Source organism: Gavialis gangeticus, unplaced genomic scaffold (genome assembly GCF_001723915.1).
Source record: "Gavialis gangeticus isolate Ggan-Ray unplaced genomic scaffold, GavGan_comp1, whole genome shotgun sequence".
NCBI classification, from domain to species: Eukaryota; Metazoa; Chordata; order Crocodylia; family Gavialidae; genus Gavialis; species Gavialis gangeticus.
Genome location: NW_017729009.1, coordinates 5414978 through 5439493, shown reverse-complemented (window position 1 = coordinate 5439493; position 24516 = coordinate 5414978). Strand labels below are relative to the sequence as shown.

General features: G+C 43.7%; 1 protein-coding gene across 1 annotated transcript in view; it reads right to left on the bottom strand.

Annotated features, from left to right (window-relative positions):
- Nucleotides 1–7883: 7883 nt before the first annotated feature.
- Nucleotides 7884–24516, bottom strand: part of JPH2 (junctophilin 2) — a 68716-nt gene continuing 52083 nt past the window's right edge. Inside the window, exons 3-6 of the mRNA XM_019509848.1 lie at nt 22993–23111; nt 14915–15816; nt 11119–11216; nt 7884–9169 (exon numbers count right to left, since the gene is read on the bottom strand). Coding sequence (XP_019365393.1) covers nt 11136–11216; nt 14915–15816; nt 22993–23111 — 1102 coding nt within the window. The 3' untranslated portion in view covers nt 7884–9169; nt 11119–11135. The remainder of the gene's footprint in view (nt 9170–11118; nt 11217–14914; nt 15817–22992; nt 23112–24516) is intronic.

The following is a 24516-nucleotide window of genomic DNA, read 5'->3' as shown; positions in this document are numbered from 1 at the left end:
TAAGCTATTCAAAGGAAGCCTGTAGGTGGTTCAGTAACAAATATTTCAGGACATAAAATGGCATGATCATGTGGAGTATGGGGATGGCCTAGAGGGAAATAAGCTTCTCTGTCATCTTTGATACGAAATTTCAGATGGAGGTCCTTTCAAACTTACGCTCAGTGAAGATTTGGCACTTTTCATGAGATTTAGTGAGCAAATTTCAGCTGGCTAATTGCTTTCTGTTGATTTTAATTTTCCCCAGCAGTTTCAGTCAGGGACATTATTTTCCACTTCCTCATCTAGCTCAAGTTGTATAGTGTTGCACTTCAGTGAAGGGTGATTTCAGAGATAGAAGAATGGTCTTTCTGCATGAACACCACGTGCCCCCAGAGGCTGGGGGGGCATGGTGACTGCCCACAGGCAGTGGTGGGGGTGTCAGTGGTGTGGCCATGGTGGTGGCAAGCAAGGAGCTCCCACAGGCAGATGCAGCAGTGTCAGTGGTGGGGGTGGGCTGAGCGGGGAGCTCCCGCAGGCGGCTGTGGCAGTAGTGGTGGCAGGGGAGTGGGGGTGGTGAGCACCAACCAGTGGTTGGCGACCACCCGCAAATGCCACCAGCAGCATCGGCCATGGCCAGCCTCAATCAGGAACTGCCTACAGGTGCCACTGGCGGTGTCAGCGGGGGGGAGGGGAACCACCTGCAGGCACTGCTGGCAGTGTCAGTGGCTCCTTTCATAAGGGGTGCACTGCCAATCTCAGGGGGTGCACATGCACCCGCTATGCATGGCCAATGCCTTTCTCTACAGGAATCTTTCAACTGGGAGGTGCGATAGAAAAACAGATATGTTGTTAAGTTGCTATCATTTTGAGCTACAAAGGTGAAATGCAGCCAGAGCCCATGTTTTCTTCAACACATTGCAAAAGTGTATTAATACTGAACTGTAACTAATGGCAGATTTCTGTTCTTATGCGTGTTTGACCAGTACATCCAATAATTGGTTGCATGCAGTAGGGTATTCTGACAACATCAGAAACCTTTTAAATCAATTCACTAAGTGGCTGTAAGGCAGAAAGTCAAAGAGAAAAAGAGAACAATTTACAGAGTCACTTTATTTTTTCTCTTTAAGTCCAGGGAGATTATGGAGATGAAGGAGCAAACAGAGATGCAGTGGAAAATTTTTAAGGAAGAGGAACTGAAGCACAGAGCTGCCTAAAGGAAGCCAGAGGGCAAGATACTCAAGGATCTGCCATTTGTTATCAACTTTGGTGGTATTTGGTCCCTGCCTCTGGGACACAGAGAAATGTCTGGTCTGTCTAGAACAATCTTCAGGTACTGTTCCATGCGTAGACACACCTGCCTTGGCCTGGATTCAATAAACTATCTCAGTTTAGCAAAGCACTTGAGCATCTTAAGCATGGTCTTCTGGCCTAGTAAAGGATTAGCAGGTACATACATCGCCCTTCCAATCAGGGTTTAGTGAGTGGCTAAATGCACTGCCACTTTTGGGCCATTGATTCAATGACGCGGTCCTGGGACAGCCATTCAGATGCATTTCATGATGTCCCACTGTTAGCACTTTTTATCCCACGGACCTTTCTAGGGTTTGTCCTGAAGCAACAGACATGGATGCCTGAATGATTGCACTTTTTGCTGAGTGGGGTCCTTCGAGCCCAGTTTCAGTGAATGCAACTAACAAGAAATGACCTGAAAAAAACCCTAAAATCCTTACTGAGAAAGTCTGCAGGTAACAAAAAGGTTTGGAGGAGTGGTAAATAATGAAAGAGATAGGGCACTGATGCAGAGTGAGTGGTATCACTCAGTAAACTGGGCACAAGCAATATGTATTTCAATATGTAAGGTTATATTTCTAGGAACAAATCATTCAAGCCAGGCTTACAGGCTGGGGGGCTCTCTTCAGGAAAGTAGCAACTCGGAGACAGGCTTGGGGATCATGGCATCTATCAGCCAAAGATGAGCTATCAATGCAATCCTGCGGCCACAAGAGCCAGTCAATCCTTGGAAACATAAACACCTGTAGCTATGAAATGAGAGGGTGATAATAGACAAGTGGAACTAGAGTAGGACTTATAACCTTTACCTATATGCCCCATATTCTGCATATGTAGAAAAAAGACTCTACCTTATGATTTACCTACTCCATTTGTAAGGACCTATTTATTCAAGCAGTGTAGAGGACAGAAATTCCATTTCTAGCAAAACTACGTTATTTTGAGATATGGCTCTTTTCTGAATCAGAGCAAAACTTAAAATTCCTTGCAAAAAATTCATCCCCAAAATTTCATTTTGAATCAAGTGAAACTCTTTCTTTGGATACAACACAAGTTTTGTTTCCATTCTGACCATTTATCATATACTGTAGCATATAACTCAACATTTAAACAGTTCAAAACACAAAGTCATTTGAAAAATGAAAAAATCAAAATGCTTCATTTAGACAATCTCAAAACAAGACATCGGGGCATTGCTGGAACTTTTGTTCTCAACTCTATCCCACAAAAATGGAAGTTTGTCAAAATCAACATGTTTTTCCAAAGTCTTTGGATTTCAGTGGAATTGTGATGGTCTGTGATTTTTCAAAGTTCTTCCTCTATCTCTAATGTATACACATTTCTCTTCAGCTAAGTAACTAATACTTCCCTTCCTCCATCAAATAGTACTTAAATTTATGACCTCACTGTCCTTCCATGGTCATTCAAGCTTTATCACATCCATACTAGAGCATCTATTTCCTAATTATTCATTCCTGCAGTTTCAAGAGAAGACCAGAAAAAGAAAGTGACTCTCTGAAGCCCTAATCTTTAGTCACAGACTCCCATAGCTACACAGGTAGCCCCCTTCAACACAAAAGTAGTTTGTGAAAAGCCTAAGGTGTGACAGCGTGTACATTATCATGCAATGTGTGAGACTCAAGATTGACAATCCACCTGCTTTCAGAAGGAAAACTCTTGTCTGAATGATTATTTGCCTCCAAAAGCATTAACTATGTGACAGGCAGAATTCCCAGTCCTGGGGCCAGCTTTGAGGACTTTAGTTATGACATCCAAATTTCTGCTCTTCCAGCTTCTGAAATCATGGTGCTCATACCTCAGTAGTAAAGGCAGAGGCCAGCTGGTCTATTCTATATGCATCCCCATTCTTTTGCTTGTGCTTATGTGAAATGCATGTATTAGGCCATCCATTATGCTCCTTCAGTCATTTCTGTTGCACCTTTGAGATGCATGTGGAAGTGAGTGAATTTGTATGTTAGAAGTGCTGCCAGTTCCCTGTATATTTTCCCAAGAGGGTGATTATCTCACAGTTTCTCTGTATTTAATGTTTCCACACACAGCTATAAATGTATTACTGGTTATTTGTATTGTTGTAGTACCAAAGAGCCTCGACCCTGGACTATGGCCCCATTCTGCTTGGCACTGAACAAAACAGAGGTAATCCATTTAGAGTAGAACAGGGTGAAAGCCCCCTCTTGCTCTACTCGTTGGGTACCTCTACACAAGACATTTCTTGCAGTTGCCTAAGTAGCTCCACAATAAAACATCACCGTCTACATGCGAGGTGCTGTCAGGATGGAGTAAACTAATTAACTCCACCACAGGATAGTACTGCTAAACACTAATACTATCCTACTGCAGAGTTATTGACCTCATCGCAATGCACATACAGACACTGTTGGAGCTGCTGGGGTATGAGGGTGCTTCAGTGAGGGGGCTGCCTGCCAGCTAGCCCCACACTGAAGCACTCTCATGCCCCAGCTAGCCCCTCTGCAGCACGTTGAGCTGGTTTGGAGCAGCCCCAGGCTAGCAGGCTGATCCCTGGGGCCCCCTGCCAGCCAGGGCTGCTCTGTCCTGGGACAACATGCTGCGGTCCTGGGTGCACGTGCAAATGGCATGCCCAGGAGCAATAAACTGTCGTGTGAACTATGCTGGAGTTTATTCAATCACCTTAATAGCAAGTGTAGACTCACCCCTTGGGAAGTAGATTGAGCCATTGAGCATCTGTAAGGCATGTTTCGATTTTTCTCTGAGTCTTCTCCAATTTATCAATGTCCTCCTTGGAATATGAAAACCCAAATTGGACAAGCACCAAATGCATTAATCAGCACCAAATGCAGCAGTCATACAGCCTTCCTGTATAGATATATTAATTTGAAAATGCAATTATATAAAATGTGAGGGTGATTATATACATGCATGCATACACACCATGAGCCAGCCTTTAGAAAGTGAGGCCTCTTTCAAGCAGTAGTCAATGTGCCCTGGGTGAGGGAACAGTCAAATATGACTCTCACCTGAAGCTCTAGCTAGATTGGAGCTGTGATTCTGGTTTCACCCATGTGCTTGGGTTGGAGCGTGTACCAACAAATCACCTTTCCTGCTCGCAGCAATCTGCCTGTTAAGCTTGCTTTTTTGCTGTGTATCAGCAGCTGCTGCCCAGAGACTCCTATAGCTTAAAAGTTTTGTGCATTAGGTAGTGCAGTTTGCTTGCACGTTGGCTGCCAAGCATCCCTTGTGCCACCCTGTGGTAAGGAAAACAAATTCAAATTTCAGCCCAAAGATTTCAGATGTCAACCACTGAGTAATGGGTTTGAACTATAAGTCTGGAGACTATATAGTCTAGTAAGTGGATGGGAGGGTGAGAGGGTCCCTTGCTGGGGAACTAGGGGTGCAGAGACTGTGTCAAGAGTCAGTATCCAGACTTGCAGGGTGCTACATTGGGGGTACCAGAGCTGAAGTTTCTTATTGACCCCCATGCATTATTTCATCCTTTGTGGGTTTATGTGAAAAATATTTAAAGGGCCTGAAATCTGACCTTTTCCCTTTGAGTGGCAGCAATGAATTCACTCATCTTTTTCTTCTGTTATATGACCTGTGGTCCTGAATCACAACCCTTGCACTTTGAAGAATTTAACTCCTTCAGTTGCAATTGCTCTAGCCTATAGGCAAGCATGGAGGGCCATAGTAGAGGGGCCAAGGACCAGATTTTCTGGAGTACTCAGCTCTCACATTTGAGAATGATGGGAGCTCCTAGAGGATAAGCACTTTTCAAAATATGTCCCTAGAATTTTAATCCCATCCACACATCCCTAAGGGTTTCCAGTCTTAACAGGATCAGTTCCTGTTACCTGTGTCTTCACCCTTCCATTACAATTATCTAGATACCCCACCCAAAAGAGATATTCACCCCCTATTCCCCTCTTGGCTTAGCCATGACAACTGTGCATATCACACTTCAATCTGTAATGGCTTCACTTTTCCAGTAGAGGGGTCTAGCACATAAAACATAAGGAAATAGGAAGACAACTGCTCCTTTCCGCTGGCATGCTCTCTTTCTGCTGGAGTTATTTTACAGACTCTCCATACTACACCGCAGCTGGTATTTCTGGACTGGAATCTCTCCGGGGTATTAGGTTTGGAATCTTTCCTTGCAGTAACATGTATATCGTTTCACAGTTATCTGTTATGTCTTGGTGTGGGATGTTGGGAGGAGGGGTGTCTCTCTTATTTCTCCAGTCACCAAAACTCCACATTAGGCTAAACCAAGCCTTGCAGCTGAGGAGTCTTGAATAACAAACCTGGGGCAGCTGAGGAGCCTTTGTAGTGCTCCCACATGGTACATTCCAGCCCCTTGCTGGTCTCTGCCGTCCTGTTCCGACTGTAAGCTGCCTGCTTTGTAAAGAATAAATTTGCCATGAAATTAAACTGTTTCCAAGCCTGGCATGTGGACATGTGCACACTCACAGGCCTGCTTTTGCAAGAGGACTTATGTACACTGGTCCTCTCGTTGTAGGGCCTCCTCCTCAAGTATTGTCTACACTAATCTTGATACTGTATTATAAGGCCATCCATGAGACAGAGCAGCTCACAATGCTCAGTTTTGTGATCTCCATGGGTGCTGTGAGTTTTCCAGCAAAGCATTTTAAAAGCCAGAACTAAAACACCTATTTGGATAAAATATCTCTTGGAAAGTACACAGATACAAGAGAGGAGAGGAAGGGGGAAAAGCCCAAACGAGTGCCGCAGATCAAATTCTGGACCACACAATCCTAACTGTTCATTTGACTCTGGCCAAACTCTAAAAATACACAATAAATAAAGTGAGCAGATAACTGTTTATTATTGCACGTAATCCAGCAAAACAATTGACATAAAATTCTGGACAGCATTACACAGATTGTAGTACACAGATTGCAAAACCTGGGGTGAAGGTGTTCCTTATGACAAGTGAAATATATTTGTAGCTTCGTAAGACCTGAAAAGTTTAACACCACATCTTAGTCAGCTTGGAAAGCATGCAGTTTGAGGTAAATCTGTTACTCTGCATCTAAGGAAACAAAATCCCTAAGGAGCTATAATATTATATATATACATACATCCACATGCAAATATGGATATATTTATATATATGTCACATAAAAGCAAATCTACCTACTTTTCTCACAACATTATTAGGAGCAAGGCACATAGCTGAGTGCACATCACATGCATAGAAAACTGGGGGAGAAATGGCCTTGGGATTTTTGAAAAGATCAGTTTTGTGCTCTGTGATAGATAAAGGCCTCTTAGGTCTCCCAAAGGTAATCATATATGTGGTTATAAAAAGCAGCTGGTATACTGAAGCTGTGCAGCTGACCACTGACTGCCAGCAAACAGAGCATAAAATGTCAAGGCAACTGAGCCTGGTGTTTACAATACATTTATAATTAGGAAAAAGAAAAAAGGAAGCAAATTCCTACTACTCTGTGTCCCATGGAAGTCCTAAGAGATGCCGAACAGCTCTCTCAGGACTGATACAGCCATGTGGATTCAAGAAAGGGTTCAAATTCTCTTCTCTTTCAACAGTTAATATCATGTAATTGCTACTGTGGCAACGTTCCTGAGCTAACTAGCATTATAAAATAAACTTGGTTCAAAAAAGAAAAGGGAAAAAGAGGAAAAAGAATTACTATCACTCCTCTATATCAGCATTTCTCAACCCGTGGGTTGCAACCAAAACGTGGGTTGCAAGAATATATGAATGGGTCACAAACAAACTTTTAAAATGGATTCTCCTTTAAAGGAGAAAAACGTGGGAAACCATGGGTTTTCCTTGCAGGCTGGCAGAGCTCTAGCTTGCAAGGGGCTGCTTGGGATTCCCCCCCCCCTCGCCCAATCCCACACACTGGGGACTGGAGGCCTTGAGTCCGGGGGTAGGGAGTACAGGGCACTGGGTCGGGACTGGCCACCAATGTTTACAAATGGGTCCTGGTACAAAGAAGTTTGAGAACCACTACTCTATATCACAATTTTAACTTCAACAACTGATAAATTATACCAAAACCACACAGAATTGTTACCTTCATGTCTCTAATCTGTACTAAGCTCTTCAACATCTGCCACACCCTATCTAAACTCCTTACAGTTTGGTAACTGGAAATGACTGTTTCTCCCTGCCACTTAAACATCATTTCCCCCTCATTCTTCACATTCTCTCATTTCCCCCTCCCTGCCCCACCCCCCGTGGGACTTCAGTATACACTGAGGTGCACAATTGACTATAAATACAGGTTTTCATTACCTGGATACAAAATGCATATTGCTTTTAAAAAGGAAGAAATATCTGAGCACTCAGTTTTACACTAAACTGTAACTTCATCTGTGCTGACTTTTTATCTTTGCACTATAACAGTCACAAGTATCATGGTGGAAGTGTCTCCTTCCAAAGGGATGTAGCCCTTTTGTAGTCAGTTTGTAGCTCTTTATAAAGACTCTTGTGTATCCCCAAGGCATTTAACTTTAGGACACCAGAATAAGGTCTAGAATTATTCCCTCTTTATTTTATTGCTGATCAAAGCCTGTATTCCGTGAATTTTTCTGCCACAGGGCCAGATACACTGGAGTCTATTGAGTTCCTCAGCTTTGTTTTTTCATGAATAAACTGGCCTCTTATTGTAATAGTTCCATACATATATTTGAGCATTTGTTCACACATATTTGTTTCACTGGACTAACAATGCTGGGATGCCAGGCCTACATGCCAGGATTTAGCAAGGGAAGGAACTGGCAATACCTAAAGGTGGCACCAGGTAAATCACTCACTGTAACAGAAACTTCCACCATTTTCACTGTGTTAAAGAAAAGGAGTTCAGCACTTCTATTTCATCTCAAGTTATAGCTGTGGAGTAATCTGCTGCTAGATGATCTTCTTTAATTACACAGACAACTCTTGGCAACAAGAGGGCATCTGGATGCTGCTTAGCCCTTAAATGGACATGGTCTCCACCTACTAGCATTTGCAGCACACCTCGCTCAAGTGAAAGCCCTCAGATTGGCCGATCCATCAAACATGAACAAACGAATGCATCCTGCTTACTGGTTCTCCAGCAGCATCATGTGCAATCCAGGCATCTGGATTGAGTTTGGCTGCATTTTATGCAGTCCAGTTTCAGTTGCCCTTAAGCAGGAAATGATTATAGAAGATAGGAGAGGAAACAATTTGCATTCATCACTTGGGGTGATAACTTAGGTGTTAGGACATCACTAGCATGGGTTCCCTGAAGGATATGTTTTCTATAGGAAAGTCTTTTCTTCACTGGGGGTCAAGACCTTATCAGTATGCTTAGCTATTTAACTAGAATTCTGTAACAACACAGGAAGTGGCCTGAGACTTTTGCTAATAGGAGAGATCTAATACTTTTGGGTCTGGGGGACTTGTTTGAACATCCCTCCCTGTGGCATGGCTATTAGGCGTACTCATGGTTATCATGAACACTGCATTATCTCCTCACTGTTATTCTTTGGGAAATAAATGACATTGAGGCAACCAAGGGAGTCAAAAAACACAGGGCACTTGAGTGCATGAAAGAGACTTCTCATTCATGGGTCTACAACTACAGAAAAATTCCCCTTCCTTGGCACTGTCAGGTAGCAGATGACTTTGGTGAGGACGCTTTAAGGCAACGGCTTGTTCATATAAAGGAAAGAACAAAGATGGGTTGCAGAAATCCAGGTTTCTTCTCAATGGACCAAAGAAGCTGGCCGCCGATTGAGAGCATTGAGGCTAGCAGAAACTTTCTTTTTAGGTTCATGTTTGCAGTGGAACCTGAGGTACTAAAGATCTCCTTAGATGTTTCCGTTGGGCCGCAAGTCTAATCCCTGCCAAGGTCTGTAGATTCCATCAGTGACAATGCCTGTTCTGGACAAAGATCAGTGGGAGAGTCAACAAGGAGCAGTATTTGTTCCCAACACATAACCATTCCTACTGAGGTTGCACAAAACTAGATTCAGTCACAAAAAATCTCTTACCTCACCAAAGGCTCAAGCCTTTAACCAAATCTAATTACTAGGAGCTGCCATTTTTCAATGCAAAGGATGACAGAGTGTTAACATATTTCCCACGTTGACTTCAGCCACAGAATTTGAACAATGATTGATAAATTAAGATGAATAACGCAGTGTTCTAACTGATCAGTTGTATCTCCTTGGAGTCCCAACAGGAAGGGGGCTTGATTTGCTGACCTGGGCTGAGGAGACACCCGTTTATATCAGCTTCAGGCTTGAGACTTGGTTAGGATTAGGGTTTGAGTTCAGAGTCGTTATTTTTTCTTACACAGTTGCAGCCCAGGGACTCTAGGCACCACCATTCAGCCTCCAAATTACACTTTGAACTGCAGCATAATGGGGACATCTCTCCTTCAGTGTATGTCTACTCTTGACCAGGCTGTTAATTAGGATTCTCTGCGCTGATAGGATTAACTTGGATGCTAATCAGAGCTACATAAAATTCTAACCAATATCCATTCAAATTTCCTTTGATTCTGCTTTCTTTGGTTAATACAAGGGAATGCAGTAACATGAGTTTGCATAAATATACTAGCATACAAATTAGGTGGCAACAATATTCATGGAAAAAGCATATTTTTAGTGGCTTTTCAGAACATTAGTGAAATGTGATTTTCAATTTGTATCACAAGTTCTTCCAGAGGAAGTCTTACTCTTTGGATCACTCTCTTCCAATGGGCAGAGGTGGGAGGGAGGTCAAACATACATACTGTGACTTGTATTCTATCAAAATCATTCAATTTTTAATGCTGGAAAATAAATCCCTAATGAACAAACTGCTGATTGAGAATTAATCATTCAAGTTAGTACATTGTTCTAGCACAGTAGTTGGTCTTCCACCCTCTGGTATGCTATTTAGGCATGTTTTGACTTATGGGGTGTGTCTACATGTCGCCATATGGCGACGTTGTTCTTGCACCATGCTTTAGTACTTCCTTTTGGAAGTACAGCAAAAGTTTTGTTATCCAGCACCCAGGGGAATGGGGGGTGCCAGATAACCAAATATGCCGGTCACCTGAGAGGCATCTTTGCCTGTTTGGGCCACCGTCCCTCCTGCCACATCAGTGTGCCGGGGCACAGGGAGGGTGACCCCAGGTACACTGGGGAAAGGCTGCTATGCCCCAGGCCATGGGGGCTCAGCAGCACAGTCTGCTTTTCCCCAAGCCAAGGGGGCTCAGCGAAACCGGAAGTGCCACAGTGGTCACTTCCGGTTTCGCTTTTGCCGCGTTGACTGGCATGCCAGTTAGTAAGGTGCTGGATAACGTGGCTTTTACTATACTAAACTGTCCATACTGTGCCATGCACACGGCACATGGTTAGTTTTAGCTGCTACTTCGCCGTAGCAGTGTGCTAAAACGAGGGAGCATGCCGCTATGGTGAAGTAGCTGCCAGTCATGTGTAGACTCATATGATCACTACATCACTGTAGCATATCGTACAGCAACGTAGAACGTCACTGCAGTGATGTAGGGTGATGTGTAGGCGTGACCGTGGAGTAATAGAAGTATTCAGTTGCTTAACAATCTGGAAAATCTTTTTTCTTTAAATTCATATAGTTATTCACAGAAAGTCCTGACAATGTATAAATCTGAAAACCTCAATCTGCCTGCAGACTAACTGAAAACATAAAAAGATATGACACATATTGAATGTATATTTGCTATGAATTATTTGTCCATTCAGTTAAGCTGGTCATTTATTAAATGATCCAAATTTAAATCTTTCTTTCTTCGAAATATTAAAAAAGGAGGTAGAGAATTTTCTTTTCCTAATATTTCAGTTCATTGGATTTATTGTTCTTACCTTGTCTGAGGGGCACATCATGTCAGAAAATGTACAAATAAGATGGCCAGACCAATATTCAGTAAGATGACCATGCAGATCATGATTGTGTTAGGTCCCTAAAGGAAAAATGCAAAGCAGAATATTATCCACCAGACTCAGACTGAGGACAGATATGATTACCTTGATTACTAACATATTCAAAAGAGATGGAAGCCTCTTCTATCCAAAACAGATGCCTAAAGCTTAGGCATCTAAATAACTGGCCTGATTTTCAGCACTGTTAAATATACATTAACTCCCAGCCTTGATCTCCTAATTAAAGCTCCTTCCCTAATTAACCATGCTGAGATTACATCAGATCAAAGCAGCCTCTGGCCATGTGGAAACAACTTACAAGCCTCCTTTCAAAATTTCATCCACAAATTATTACCGTTTGCAATTTTGTAGGTTTTATGATGAAAAATGAATGTTATTTTGGTTAAACTGTCCTCATTTCAGAGGAAAAGCTGTCCAAATTTTGCTTTTTCCAAATAACAAGGTAAATTGCACCAATCCCAAAGATCTAAAAATAAAACACGCTTTAATCAAACGAAATTATCTACAGATGTGTTTATCTATAGCAGCTTCAAAATGAACTTGACTTTTTTTTCATGCCAGGTTTCAGCTCGCAAGGAATTGCTAGTATAAAAAAGAAGAAATCAGCCCACTTTCCCATTTTATAATTTTCTAGCGTCCCTGACATACGTGAAAGATGGGAGATGTGAAAATTATATCAGAAAACACCTGTTTTTTCCCCACATTTTGAAATTCTGAGTTCCTAAATGTCATGGAAATGTAACTAGCCCAACCACCACACCTACCTGGCAACTGCTCAGCATGAACGACATGCCCAATCTAGATAAAATGGCCCTCAGTGCTTTGTAATCCAAAGGACTCTACAGACAAAACTTCATGGAAAGGATTTAGTGGTGTATTTCTAAAATCCCAGGGGATGCCAAAGTTCTCATGGTCTGTGTGTGATACAAACTCGGCACCAGCCATTCATTGCTCTCACAGCTCACAAGAATCCAATGTCCATGGCACGTCCACCAGCACATAGTACCACACTGACATCATATCCTGTATATTTAAGCTACACATTAAGTTCTTTAGAGCTGAAACTATCTTTTTTTGTCCTGTGTTTGTACCATACCCAGCAAAATGGAGACCAACTTTGTGACTGATGCTCCCAGGCACTACCTTAGTACAAGTAATAACTAACAAGAGAGGTGAAAGAAATTTAAATGACATGTGAAGCAAAGCCTCCTGACATGGCCGTTCTGTTGGTTTACACTATCCAGGTCACTCTGCCAAGTGACCAGATTCAAAACTGTACAGACTTTTCCGTATAATTACTGGTGTGATGGTCAGTTCTACTGAGAACAGCAATTACTATCCAAATGTTTGATGCACAGGGGTCCGAGCCAGCAAATGAAAGCATGGGATTCTAATGCTAATCACTCTGCTGCAAGGTACGTCAACATGGCTATTGCCACTGCATCTTCACTGCTCAAGCTAGCTAGACTAAAGCCAGCTCAGAGATGCCCATTTATGTTGCAACCACAGCTCCCAATTGCCATACAGACACAGCCTTCCTAGAATTACTACTCCACTTTCCCTTAAGATGCAGCTCCTGAGACATACAATATGACAGCTCTCTAGTGGTGCAGTTTGTTCTTTAACTTTCATGTTTCCAAAACACTCCAGGGCTGTTTACTCATTGATTCTCTCCTACAGAGCTATTGGCCTGCAAGGCATATGAGAGAATAGACTGTAAAGAAGATACTGGTCAGTGGTTATTTTAATCCATGTAGTCCTCCATGACAGGGGTCCCCCATAGATTAATATATAGGATAAAAGGTACATATGAGAGATGCCTCAAAAAACCAATGGTCCGTTCAGTTTACCTAACCTGGCAAAAGAAGGAAAATAAAATAACATATGGGAGAGGGGGTGCCATTCCTTGTGATATGTGATGTTCTATGTGTTTTTTGATGTGTTCTTTGAGTTTCTAATACAACTAGGAGCCAACAATTTTCATCACTGTCTAGGTGAGGACAGCAAAAGCTGTGCTTGCGATGGTGAGAGAGTGATAGGAATGTTTCACTAGGCAGGTGGAGGAGAACTTTATGTCTGACCATATTGTTCTGAGTTAGAGGCAGGGCTGGCTGCAAGAGTTATTGGGAGGCAAAGAACTGACTCTTTTACAAATGACAGATCTAAAAAAACATCTAGATGCCTGCCTCTGATCACATGGCATCCTGGAACCAGAAGCTGTGGATAACTTCTGATCCCATCTGTCCCATTTGTGAGCTGTATTGTGTGTGTAGGAGGCACTTGCACTTGATGTTACAAAGATCAAGGGAGGGTTGGTCATTGTCTGGAAGTGGAAGAGATGAACTGCAAAGAAATAATTCATCTGAATGCATGTTACTGTCAGGCTAACTGATAACTGGATTCCTTTCCAGAGTGACAATTTATACAGACACCTGACCCTATAATAACCATTGTCTGTCTCACATCTGTCACTGGGGCCTCAGACTGGAACAAAATAACTTTCTAGTAGCTTATTCCTTCATTAAACCCAAACAAAATCCCTAGATCTGGATGTCCCCCTGGACTGTGGGTCCAGAGTGGCTGGTAATCTTAGACTGGCATGAGAACACAACCACGAGCACCTAAGGAAATTTGGCTTCTGGTTGCAGTGTCAGGGCAGGGGCCTATCCTGTGATTGAAGGATCATGCAAGGTGGCGTGTTAGTCTGGCACTCAGGAAGCCTAGATTCAACCCCTAGCTTGCTACAGGCTTCTTATGTAGCCCTGGAGAAGTCACTCAGCTGGAGGCTTCCACAAACAACTAGTGATTTTGGGTGTCTTGCATTTGGAGAGGATAGCCTGGGAATATTTAGAGGGTGGGTGTTGGACCCTTTCTGAGAAGCAGGGGTTTTTGCATTGTCTCAGGTGGGACACCCTGTGAAAATGAGGCTCATAAAATCACTCGTTACTTCTACAGTTAATCTCTCTGTGCCTCGGTTCCTTATCTGTAAACCAGGCAATTTCCTGGAAGTCCTGTGGACATAAATACATTAAAGTGGAAGGCACACAGATAGAAGCAAAACAAAAGCATATATAAATACAATACAATAAAAAATAACCTGCCTGAACCATCAATCTGAACTTGGAGGTAGAAAGTCAAACCCCAGGCTTATCCTACATTAACATAAATTCATATTTTTAACAAGACATTCCATGATGTATTTTACCTGAGACTAGAAGCAGAAACAGTTGAAGATGAGAAATATTCTCCTTGTGGTAGTACAAGAGAAAAGCTAATTTTACAGACAAATTTTAAGTTAAAAAAAGATATGGGAAAGCCTCTAAACTTTCAAGCCTCCATGAGCTTTACCTTCTACTAGTCATTGCTCAACTCTTACAGTTACAGACCAATGACCAGTGTCCTGAACCTGTTCCAACTAGAAAGCCCTTCTTTGGGATAGAATTATTCCAGAGATCTTTCAGAGTTTCACTGATTTTAAGTGAACATCTAGTCTGAATTACAATTAAATTAATTTAAAATTAAATTGCTGGAAACTTGCTTCACCAGAAGTCAAATTCTCGAGCCAGCTTTCCTAATGTGACCATGCAAATTTATTTCCCAAATTTGTGCGTGTGAATGGGTGCGGGGTCTGCAACCCCCCTGCCACTGAACCGATACATAGGCTGCTTTGAAAACCAGCACAAATTCCCCTTGTATTAAAGCCACCATACAATATCACCTCTTCAAATTCTTCCGCTTCCTGTGTCTCTGCTTCAGGAGGTCCCTGTTTAGTTACCACCTTAGGCTCAAGCTTAGCCAGAGCTTTGGTTTCAGTCTTTCGCTCAGCCTTGGCCTCAGTTACAGGTTCTGTTTTTGTGGCAACCTTGTGCTCAGGTGGATGGTGCTGCTTCGGCTCTTTATGCTTGGGCTCTGGCTTATGCTGCTCTGGTTTCGGTTCTGCTTTGGGCACAGGTTTCTCTTCATGTGCTGGCTCCTGCTGCACGATGGGTGTTCCCCCTTGCCTCTGGGGTTCTGCTTTGTGTTCAACAGCCCTCCTTTCAGCTCTTGGTTCTGGAGAGGCTGATTTGGTAGGTGATTTGGGCTCAGGGAATGGCTCTTCCTCATAGTCCAGGGGTGGAGTGACTGGGGAGGTCCTCACGGCATAGCTGTGATAGCCTTGGTATAATTCAACATCAGGTTCTTTTGTTATCCTCTGGAGGGGTTTGATCTCCATCTGGTCTGTCGAAGTCCTCACGTTGCTGTGCCGGCTGGGGCTCCGGGATGCAGGTCTGCCATTAGCTGCTGATTTCTCCCCGTGTGCCAAGAGTGCATTGGATGGTGTATTGGGCCTACTTCCCCCATGACTGGCATTCCAGCTGCCAGGGCTGAGAAAGCCATCCTTCTGGGAACTTTGCTTGGCCTGCTTTGCTGCTGGTGACATACCAGCCGGACTCGGCGATGGTGTCTGGGCAGGACTCTCTTTGTGGTGGGCAGTGTCTTTCTCATGCAGCTGAGGGCTCTCGCGGGGGGTTGAAAGAGGCGGAGGTCCTTCTTTGCATGGTACTTCCTCTTCCATGTTTACAATGTTCTCAGCATTTTCCATAATTTCCTGGAGCAGCTTCCTCTTCTGGTACTCAGGGCCTGCAGGGAGAAGGAAAGCGACATTCAGCACTATGTAGGAGCAGCTGGTTGTTTTCTACCCATTTCCTGGTTCTCATGAGCTAATGGCCATGAATGAATAGATACTCCATAGCCTCTTCCAATAGTTCTCAGTGCACGGCAGCAAAAGAAGCTTTGTTTTCAGATGTGTCATCACCCGGTAGCTGTTTGTGCTTGCAGATAAATGCCCTTATATTTTTGAGCTTGAACTTAATGACAAGTGCAAATATAAAACACCAAACTACCTCATTCGTGGATGCAGACCAGAGGGAAGTTTGTAGTTATTAATATGCAGCACGGACCCATTTTTTACCAACAGGAACAACAGCAATAGATACCCTCCACAAAAAAAAACAACATAAAAAGGATCTTTTTGGGAAGACAGGCTCTGAGTGTTTGCTGAATCACATACATTGCAGACAGGAAAGAGCCTGGAGTGTACTTGGGCTGACCAGGATTGCTCTCGACAGTTAGAAGTAGCACCTACTCACAGACTGCAGGCCAAGACTGTCACTTTGCCAAAGTCCTACCCTAGGATAAATTACCTCACTCTGGGTGTGCTGGCTGATTCCCACAGCTCCCTTGCCCAAGGGAGAACTCTCTGTGCTGTTTGTCATGCAGTCTATATCTATCTCTGAGTTCAAGTAACTTAGCTCATGAACTGAAGCCCATTTGGGGCAGGGGGACTGGCTAATGGAAGAGGAGACAGTTCAAATCAATAGCTGGGCAGTGACCTTGCAGGCTGGTTGTAACCTGCCCCCCTTGCCCCCTGTATTTTGAAGGACAGTTCTGATTTCATGGTTTTTCCCTGTGTTCCACAAGGTCTGCAGATGTTATGGGGAATTTAACAGTTTCCCATTTCAGACTGGCATTCACCTTGGCACCAGCAGTCCATTTCAAACTTACTAGGTATCATAAAGAGGAAAATTTTTCTGACTCTGAGTATATTATTTTATTTCCTCCATGTTCTCCCTAGACCAATATGTCTTTTTCATTTTCTGTGCTTAGATAAATAGCCCTGCTGCATTACCTCAAATGACTGACTTAACCAGCTGGGGCTTTTGCTGATGATGGCACCTCAGTCCAGACAAAAGGGTAGCCTGAAGAACCCAAGAGAAAATCCTCCTTCTCTTAATAAACTTTCCATATGTTTACTTCTCCATGCCTGAAGAAAGCACTGTATAACCATCTTGCATCACTGGAGATTTTCTACAGTTTATCTAAACACCTTAAATCAGAGTATGGTTTTGGAAGGGACTGGCCATGCAGCGGACATGCAGTCTGATCTCCACCTCTGATGCTGCCTGTTAAACAGAAAGCAATGGGGAAACTGAGGCAAGGTATGCTAGGTGTTTTGCTGTTCATGCATTTGTGCAGGAAAAGCAAATTGTGTCACTCAGGATTGCAGGGACAGCACCTCTGAAGTGTCCAGCTAAGTGACCTGTGGCACAGAGATCTAGCCCGGAACAGCAGCGAGACGACTCGTTGCAATGACACAAGGTGACTCCAGGATTTAAGTTTCACTCTGTCCTTGTCTGACTTGCTGACTTGTCATCATCTCTTGGTAACTTTACCATGGGCTAAATTATTGTTTGTCTGTCAGTAAATCCTTACTTCTCATTAGTCCTGGGCAAAGAATGCCCTAACCAAGCTGACCTGCTTATGTCTTAAAGTGTGCTAGTGGGCCTCTGCTAGATGCCAAAGGCAGGATGCAAAACTGAGGGTACAGAGGTACTGTATCCCTTGTCCCACAAGAGTGGGATGTGGAATTCCTGCCACACACAGTCCTGGCTGTTCTTATTATTTAAATAACAGTGGTGCCTAAGCTGCCCCTGTGGCTACGTCCAGATGAGCGTGGGTGTGATGCCACAGACCAGCTTGTGGCACCACACACCACACATGCAGGCTTTCCCCGCACTGCTACTTTTCAGCACAGGGGCATTTCTTGACCCCTGGATCTGCTAGGGTAAAACCCCCCCCAAAAAAGTGGGGCAGTGCATGTAGCAGCAGTGTGTGCCATCCAAAACTAGAGCCTGGCCAGCTGGAGCTGTGCTCCAGCTGCCGGCCAGGATCGCTGCTACAGGAGCACCACAGCTGCAGCTCCCCAAGGCCCCCAGGACCCCAAGTGAGGCTGCTGGGACCACCACAGTTGCTGTGCTGTGGCACAAGGGGTGCCGCTGCTACTTGTCCCTGGGGAAATGCACATTCCCGCTTGTGGGGATGTAGCCCATGGTGTTAGGTGCTGTACATATATTTGACAAGGGAGAATCCCCATCATGAAGACCTTACAGTCTAAATAGGAAAGAAAGGTTGGGAGGGCAAACAGGCAGAGATCAGGAAAGCAATCAGCCCAGAGTCATACGGCAGTTTAGCAACAGAGAAGTAGAACCCAGATGTCCTGATACCGAGTACCGGGCTCTATCCAATAGTCCCTGTCACTTCTCCAGGGAGTCTAGCACAGCTCACTTCCACACCATATTGCTACAAAACTTGTCACAACAACCATTCCAGAAATGCTTAGGAGAACTGGTAGAGAGAAGAGGGAGTCTGCGGCAGATAGTAAGATAGCCAAAAATCCTGTTCACGCTACAGCAAGCAAACCAAATGCACATCTGAACTTGAAATTTATATAAAACATGGGTGTGACTATTCACTGAACTAAAGGGAGGGATCCACTGAGTTCACACTCCTTTTAGGTTCACTGTCTGCCAGTTCTTCAGCAAACACATTTCCTGGCAGTAACAATGAATCTTATGGGACTATTTGACAACATCATTCCTGTAGATCAAATTTTGAATTTGTGATCACAGATATTTAGAAAAGAAGCCTGATTCTGAAAGCTGTGCTTGGTGGATCAGAGAACAGAAATGTACCAGATGCTGTATAGGTCTAGTGAGGACAGCCTGCACTTTGAACACAGTGGCTGCTGACAGATGTGAACAAAACCAAAAAACCAAAAACACAACATTTTATCAAAATAGGAAGCGCGTTAGTTGGGCCCAGCTCCCCAGCATCTGTATAGATCACGTGCTTCGGCGAGGCTTTTTGGCGCTTTTATTGAATAGCCGATTCAACAAGCTATTAGATAAAAATGCCAAAAAGCCCCACTGAAGCACATGATCTATACACACATTGGGTAAGCTGACAAACTAACACGACGCCTCTTCTAGGCATGTGCTGTGCTTGGTGTGGGGATGCATCAAGTTCAAAGTAAAGTGCTTATTTGGGGGGGGGTCACAACTGTAAGCAACCTGAATATAGTTTGCTGCTTTTGGCCGAGTAGCTGGCAAGAACTTCTGGCAAGATGCACTTGGCAAATTGTTTTGAACTGTTTGTGTAAATTGCCCACCATCTTGGGGTCCTGCTCTGGGACTGGGGCTCCAGGTGCTCCACAAGACATCAGTAAGAATAATTAGAGATAAGTATATGCAGCTCATGGGCACTTTGGGAGCTGAAAAAGGAGTATGCAACCAAGTGCTTTATTCACTGCAAATAATGCTGTTTCCCTCTGTCATACCATCTACAGCTGGCTTTGATTAGAGTATCACACAGATAGCTCTAAAATACCTTTGGGGAAGTAGAAATATGTCATGATGTATGTACTCCAATGGGTGAGGGGCTTCCAGTTTTCTCATGGTGGGCTGTCTGGCACTTCTTGTTTCCCCAAGGATTGACTAGGGTTCAGAGCTTGGAGACTGGAGTTTGCTGATTTATTCCCTCCAATAAATCAATGGTGTGATGTGTCTCCTCCTAACTCTGGGCCATACAGGCCAACTCCTACTGAAGGTGGTGGTGGGGGAGAAGTTGAGACTTTATTTTAGCTGTCTTGCCCTTCCTGCACACTCCTGTCAATCAGACGGAGCCCCATCAGGGCCATTTATTTCTGGCTGCCGCTAGATTATTTGGAGACAATTTCACCAGTTGTTCAGTCTCCTCAAAATAGTGCTCAGCTGGCCCCCCACCCGCCTTGAGCTCCTCACCTCTCAGCTGGTGCTGTCTTCTCCCTCTGAATAATTTACACAAGCAAAACCAATGTCCTTTGAGGATATTGCCTCGTTCCATCACCTCCACCTTCTCTCTCTCTTTCTCTCTGAACAGCACACTACTAGCTCTGTGCAGTCACTGCCTGGTGAAAAAGCACTGCCAACAGTGACTGATTAAAATGTCCCATGCTGAGAAGCCACGGAGCTTGCTACTATGAAATTGAAACCATGCAAGAGTGAATACATATTTATTTCCCTTTGTGTACATTTCAGGTTCTTTATTTTATCCACATGAACCTGAAACTGCAGACAAATTGGGGTTTGCATTGTTTAAAAACTGACAAAATCAGGCTTGATAAGAGAGGGGAAACATTCTGAAATCAGAAAGATGGACACAAACTGGGAGAGATTAGCCTCTGTATGGCACTAGATAAAAATTTGACTTCTGCTGGGCCAGGTTCCTGGTTATGCTGCACTTACATTCCTTTTCAGCCCTCTTCTATTACCAGAGCAGTGCGATGGAACCCCAGTGTGCACAAAAACGCACGCTGGTGTGTGTTTGTTTATAGAAATGTTCTCCTGGTAGCTCTGCATCATTTTTATTTTTCTGTTCCCCATTCTCTCAATCCAAGAAAATTAAATTGTATTGAAAATTAGAAAGAAAAGAAATGTGAATGCTAAAAAATGCAAGAATCTGATGTGAACCTAAAGACACAGAGCTTTTTAAAAGTTTCAGGTACCTGAGGCTTGAAGCAAGAAGGGACTTGCTGTTTCAGCCACTGAGGCCATTTTATAAGATGGTGCAAACTGTGCTATAGAATCATCACAGACCCAAAGAAGATCTATATCTTAGGAAGAAAAAAAAAACCCACTGGGAATTCAAATTTCCTTTTACTTGTAGGCTATAAATACTCCAATATGGTTGGGTGAATTGTGGAGCCATGAGTAACAGCTGATAGGTCTCATGCTGGGATCAAATGATGCTTAGCTATTGTTAACTGAAGTGTCATACCTTGGCTCACAGACACGCCAAGGTGTATGGTGATTCCCAACCTAAAGCCAGCAGCAGCAGGACTTATCCTGCTTTGTAAGGGGAGGGAATGGGAAACCTTCCACCAATGGCAGTCTTGCAGGCTATTACAGCCAAAGACAAGATCAGACTGCAGGGAATCTGGGCAAAACCTCTGAGGCTTCCTCTTCAATCTGAAGAATGTCTCTGTATGCTCATTAGTGATAAGCAATTTTCCTTTCCTATTATGTGTCCTATTCTTATATTTTAATAAACGAGATCACTCTAGTCCTCAAGGTCCTGAAGTGGCAAGAGAGGTAGGGAAATACAGTTTAGTGATTAATAAATATGACTGGGAGTCACAGCTGGTGAGTTCTGTTCTACCTTTGGCTTACTGTAGTACCTGAGGCAAATTACTAAGCATCTTCATACAGTCAGGCAGAGAGGAGGGGGATTTGCTAGGGATAACAAAGCTAGTCAACAACAGCATCAGGAAAAATATCCAAGAGCTTGAACCTCCAGTTATCTCCTCTGCCCACTTGAGTACACCCCACTCTGGACAAGAAAAAGTTTGCAGAACTCAGGAAGAATTTATTTCCAGTTGACGAGCTGGGGGAAAATTGCTGGTATTAATGAGGCTTGTTTAATACTAAACATTTTATTAAGCAGTTCCCTAATGCTTGATCTCAGGAAGTAGCTCCTCAAATATTTTTCTAATAGAATAATCAGCAATGGTTATATTATTTTTCTTCTTATTGTTATTACTAGACCATGTGGAGACCCACATGGAATTGAAGAAGAGCCAATGGTGCAATGCTCTTGCAAAAAAAAAAGTCAAATCTCAGTCAGGGATGTATTAGTGGCAGGAACATATATATGTAAGACACAGGATGTAATTATTATCCCACTCTACTCAGCACTGGTGAGATCTGCTACTGTATTGAGTTCAGTTTTGGGCAATACACCTTAAGTAAGAAGTTGGAAAATGGGAAGGGTTCTGGAGGAGAGCAACAAGAGTGATGAGAGGTTCAGCCAATCTGACTTCTGAGGAAAGATTGTAAGAATTGAGTTTATTTAGTCTGGGGAAGAGAAGACTGAGTGGGGACATGATAACAGATAACAATTGTTCACTGTGTTCATTGGGGAAAAGACAAGAAGGAATCAGCTCAGTTTGCAGTAATGAAGATTTATATTAGATATTAGGAAGAACTTTCTAACTATAAGGAGAGTTAAGCACTGGAACTGGTTGTGGACTCCCCTTCACTAGTGTTTTTTAAGAGATTGGACATACATGTGCTGGAGCTGGTCTGGGCATACTCCCACCTGCCTCAATGCCAGGCAATAGCCAAGACGATTCTTTGAGGTCTCTTCCTGACTTACATTTCTCTGATTCTTTGATTCTATCTGTTCCTCTGGCAAAGCTGGATCAACAAAACTTAAAGCCGGAGTCACCCAAAGTGCAGGTCTGTGGGTATGCCTACACATCGCCCTACGGTGATGTAGTGACATGCTACATTGCAGTATGGCATGCTATGGCGATGTAGCGATCACATGGGTCTACACGTGATCAGCAGCTATGTTACTGTAGCAGCACGCTCCCCCGTTGTAGTGCACCATTACGGCGAGGTAGCAGCGAAATCTAACCATGTGCCACATGCACAGTGCAGTAGTACTTTTGGAAGTACTAAAACATGGCGTTGTAGCAACATTGTCATCTGGCGATGTGTAGACGTGCCCTGTGAAAGCTGAATTGGAACCATCAACCTTTGTAGCACGTGCCCTTTCCTCATGAGAGTGCATCACTGCTTATATGAAATCAAGCCTGGCACATGCACATCAGCAGCTGAGGACATCGTTGGACCCACCAAGAGGAAAAAACATAGGCTTTTAGTTCCATTCAAGTTAATTATGAATTTGTTTCTTTTCCTCTCTGTCCTTTCAAGCATCTGTTGACCCCAGGAGCAAAAGACATTGGAGAAAGGGTCTCTAGGTGAGTATATCTGAGCAAATTGGCCCACTCAGGTTATGCTCATGCGCTGTGCTTGACCAGAGAAATTGCACGGCACAAGCCTCTCTCACCTTCTGCTCCTCTTTGAGCCCCCCTCCCCGCCACCCCAGAGGGACACAGCAGCAGCAGAGAGATGTAGAAGATGCTCCTATACTTACCTGGCTGGTAGAAGTCTGGCGACAGCTCCCTGGCCATCATCCTTGCTAGGCTTGATTCATTGTTAGCAGCCTGAGCTGCCTGTTCAGCTCCTTCTGCCTTGGCTTTTGCATGGGCAGTCCTGGGGAGAGAACATCATTGTGACATTAAATGCCTTCCAAGTTACAATCAGCACTGCCCGAGCACATGGCACCAGCTCTGCAGTAAACATGGAAAAATTAACAGTCTGGCACCACAGCATTTCCAAATGATCCCCGGGACACATGGGATGCAGAAGCAGTGAAAAGTTTAGCTTAACCTCCTGCCAATCAGTAATCTTACTAGGAAGTTTTCTGCCACCCCCACCACTGTAGGCAACATTACAGTTAAAAACAGACATGAATTACTAGTAACAGGTGGCAAACTACCATCAGGCTAAACTATCCCCATCAGTTAACCCAAAACCCCCACCCGCTGGAAATAAAAACCCCGTGCCCACAGAAAAGTCAAACAAAAAACACCAGATTTCAACAAGTTATGTGCATATGCTTATATGTGGAATGTCTGCAAGTGTGCATCTAACTATGCTAAAAACTAAGGATACTGGGCTTTGAAACTTGCTGAGATTAGCTACTAGTTATGCTAACAAACAAGACCTGTGGGGACTGTAACACCTGCAGCTGCATGGCTGGATACAGCCTGCAAAGGTATCTCTTGTACCGCATACTTTGAGAGATGAAGGACAGGCTCCAACGTGCCAGAAGGAGCATTTTCTAGAGTTCAGGATCTGACTCCACAAAGCTCCATTGAAACAGCCTCTAAGCACCCAAACTTGGGAGGTTCTGGTAGAGGGGCCCCAATGAATCATAACCGCGGTGGTGGGACAGGGATGAATAGTGGCTTCTGGGATGTGGCAGCTGTAAACTCTCCTGGATTGAGCTCCACCTCTACAGTAAGGGCAGGAGATACTGAAGAACAGCTTTTATGTAGACTCCTTCCCACATCTTTCACCTGTCTGTGAAGCAGGGACCATGTCCTCCAACGTGTCTGGCCCAAATTGAGCATGTACTGAATGTACATGGCAATAAGATTATGTCCTAAAGGTCAACAGGAGCCTCAGAGTTACAATGTCTGGTACACAACCAGCCTCATCTTTCCTGCTCATCTTGGGAACAGATTGCAGATCCCAGCATGAAACAGGAGAGAAAATTTCCCAAGTTCTCTCCTGACCTCTCAAGATACTCAAGAGACTTTAATGTCTCAAGTAATTACCAAAGAAACAAAAGTCTGATTTTGCAGAACTGGCTCCCTTATTACTCTCAAAATCCAGTGCTACATTTGTAATAGGAAAATTACTGGGATGAGGGGAACAGATGTATCCTCTTTCATAATGTGGAGTCTTTACTCATCTCAACTCCTTTACAGAGCATCTCCTACTTGCCCTGTAAAGCTAACTAAGTTATCTGGCTGGCTGGCTGGCTGGCTGGGTGTCATATTCCTAGGATGCCTGGCATTTTGATCCCTGTGGCTTTACACCAAAAAAAACA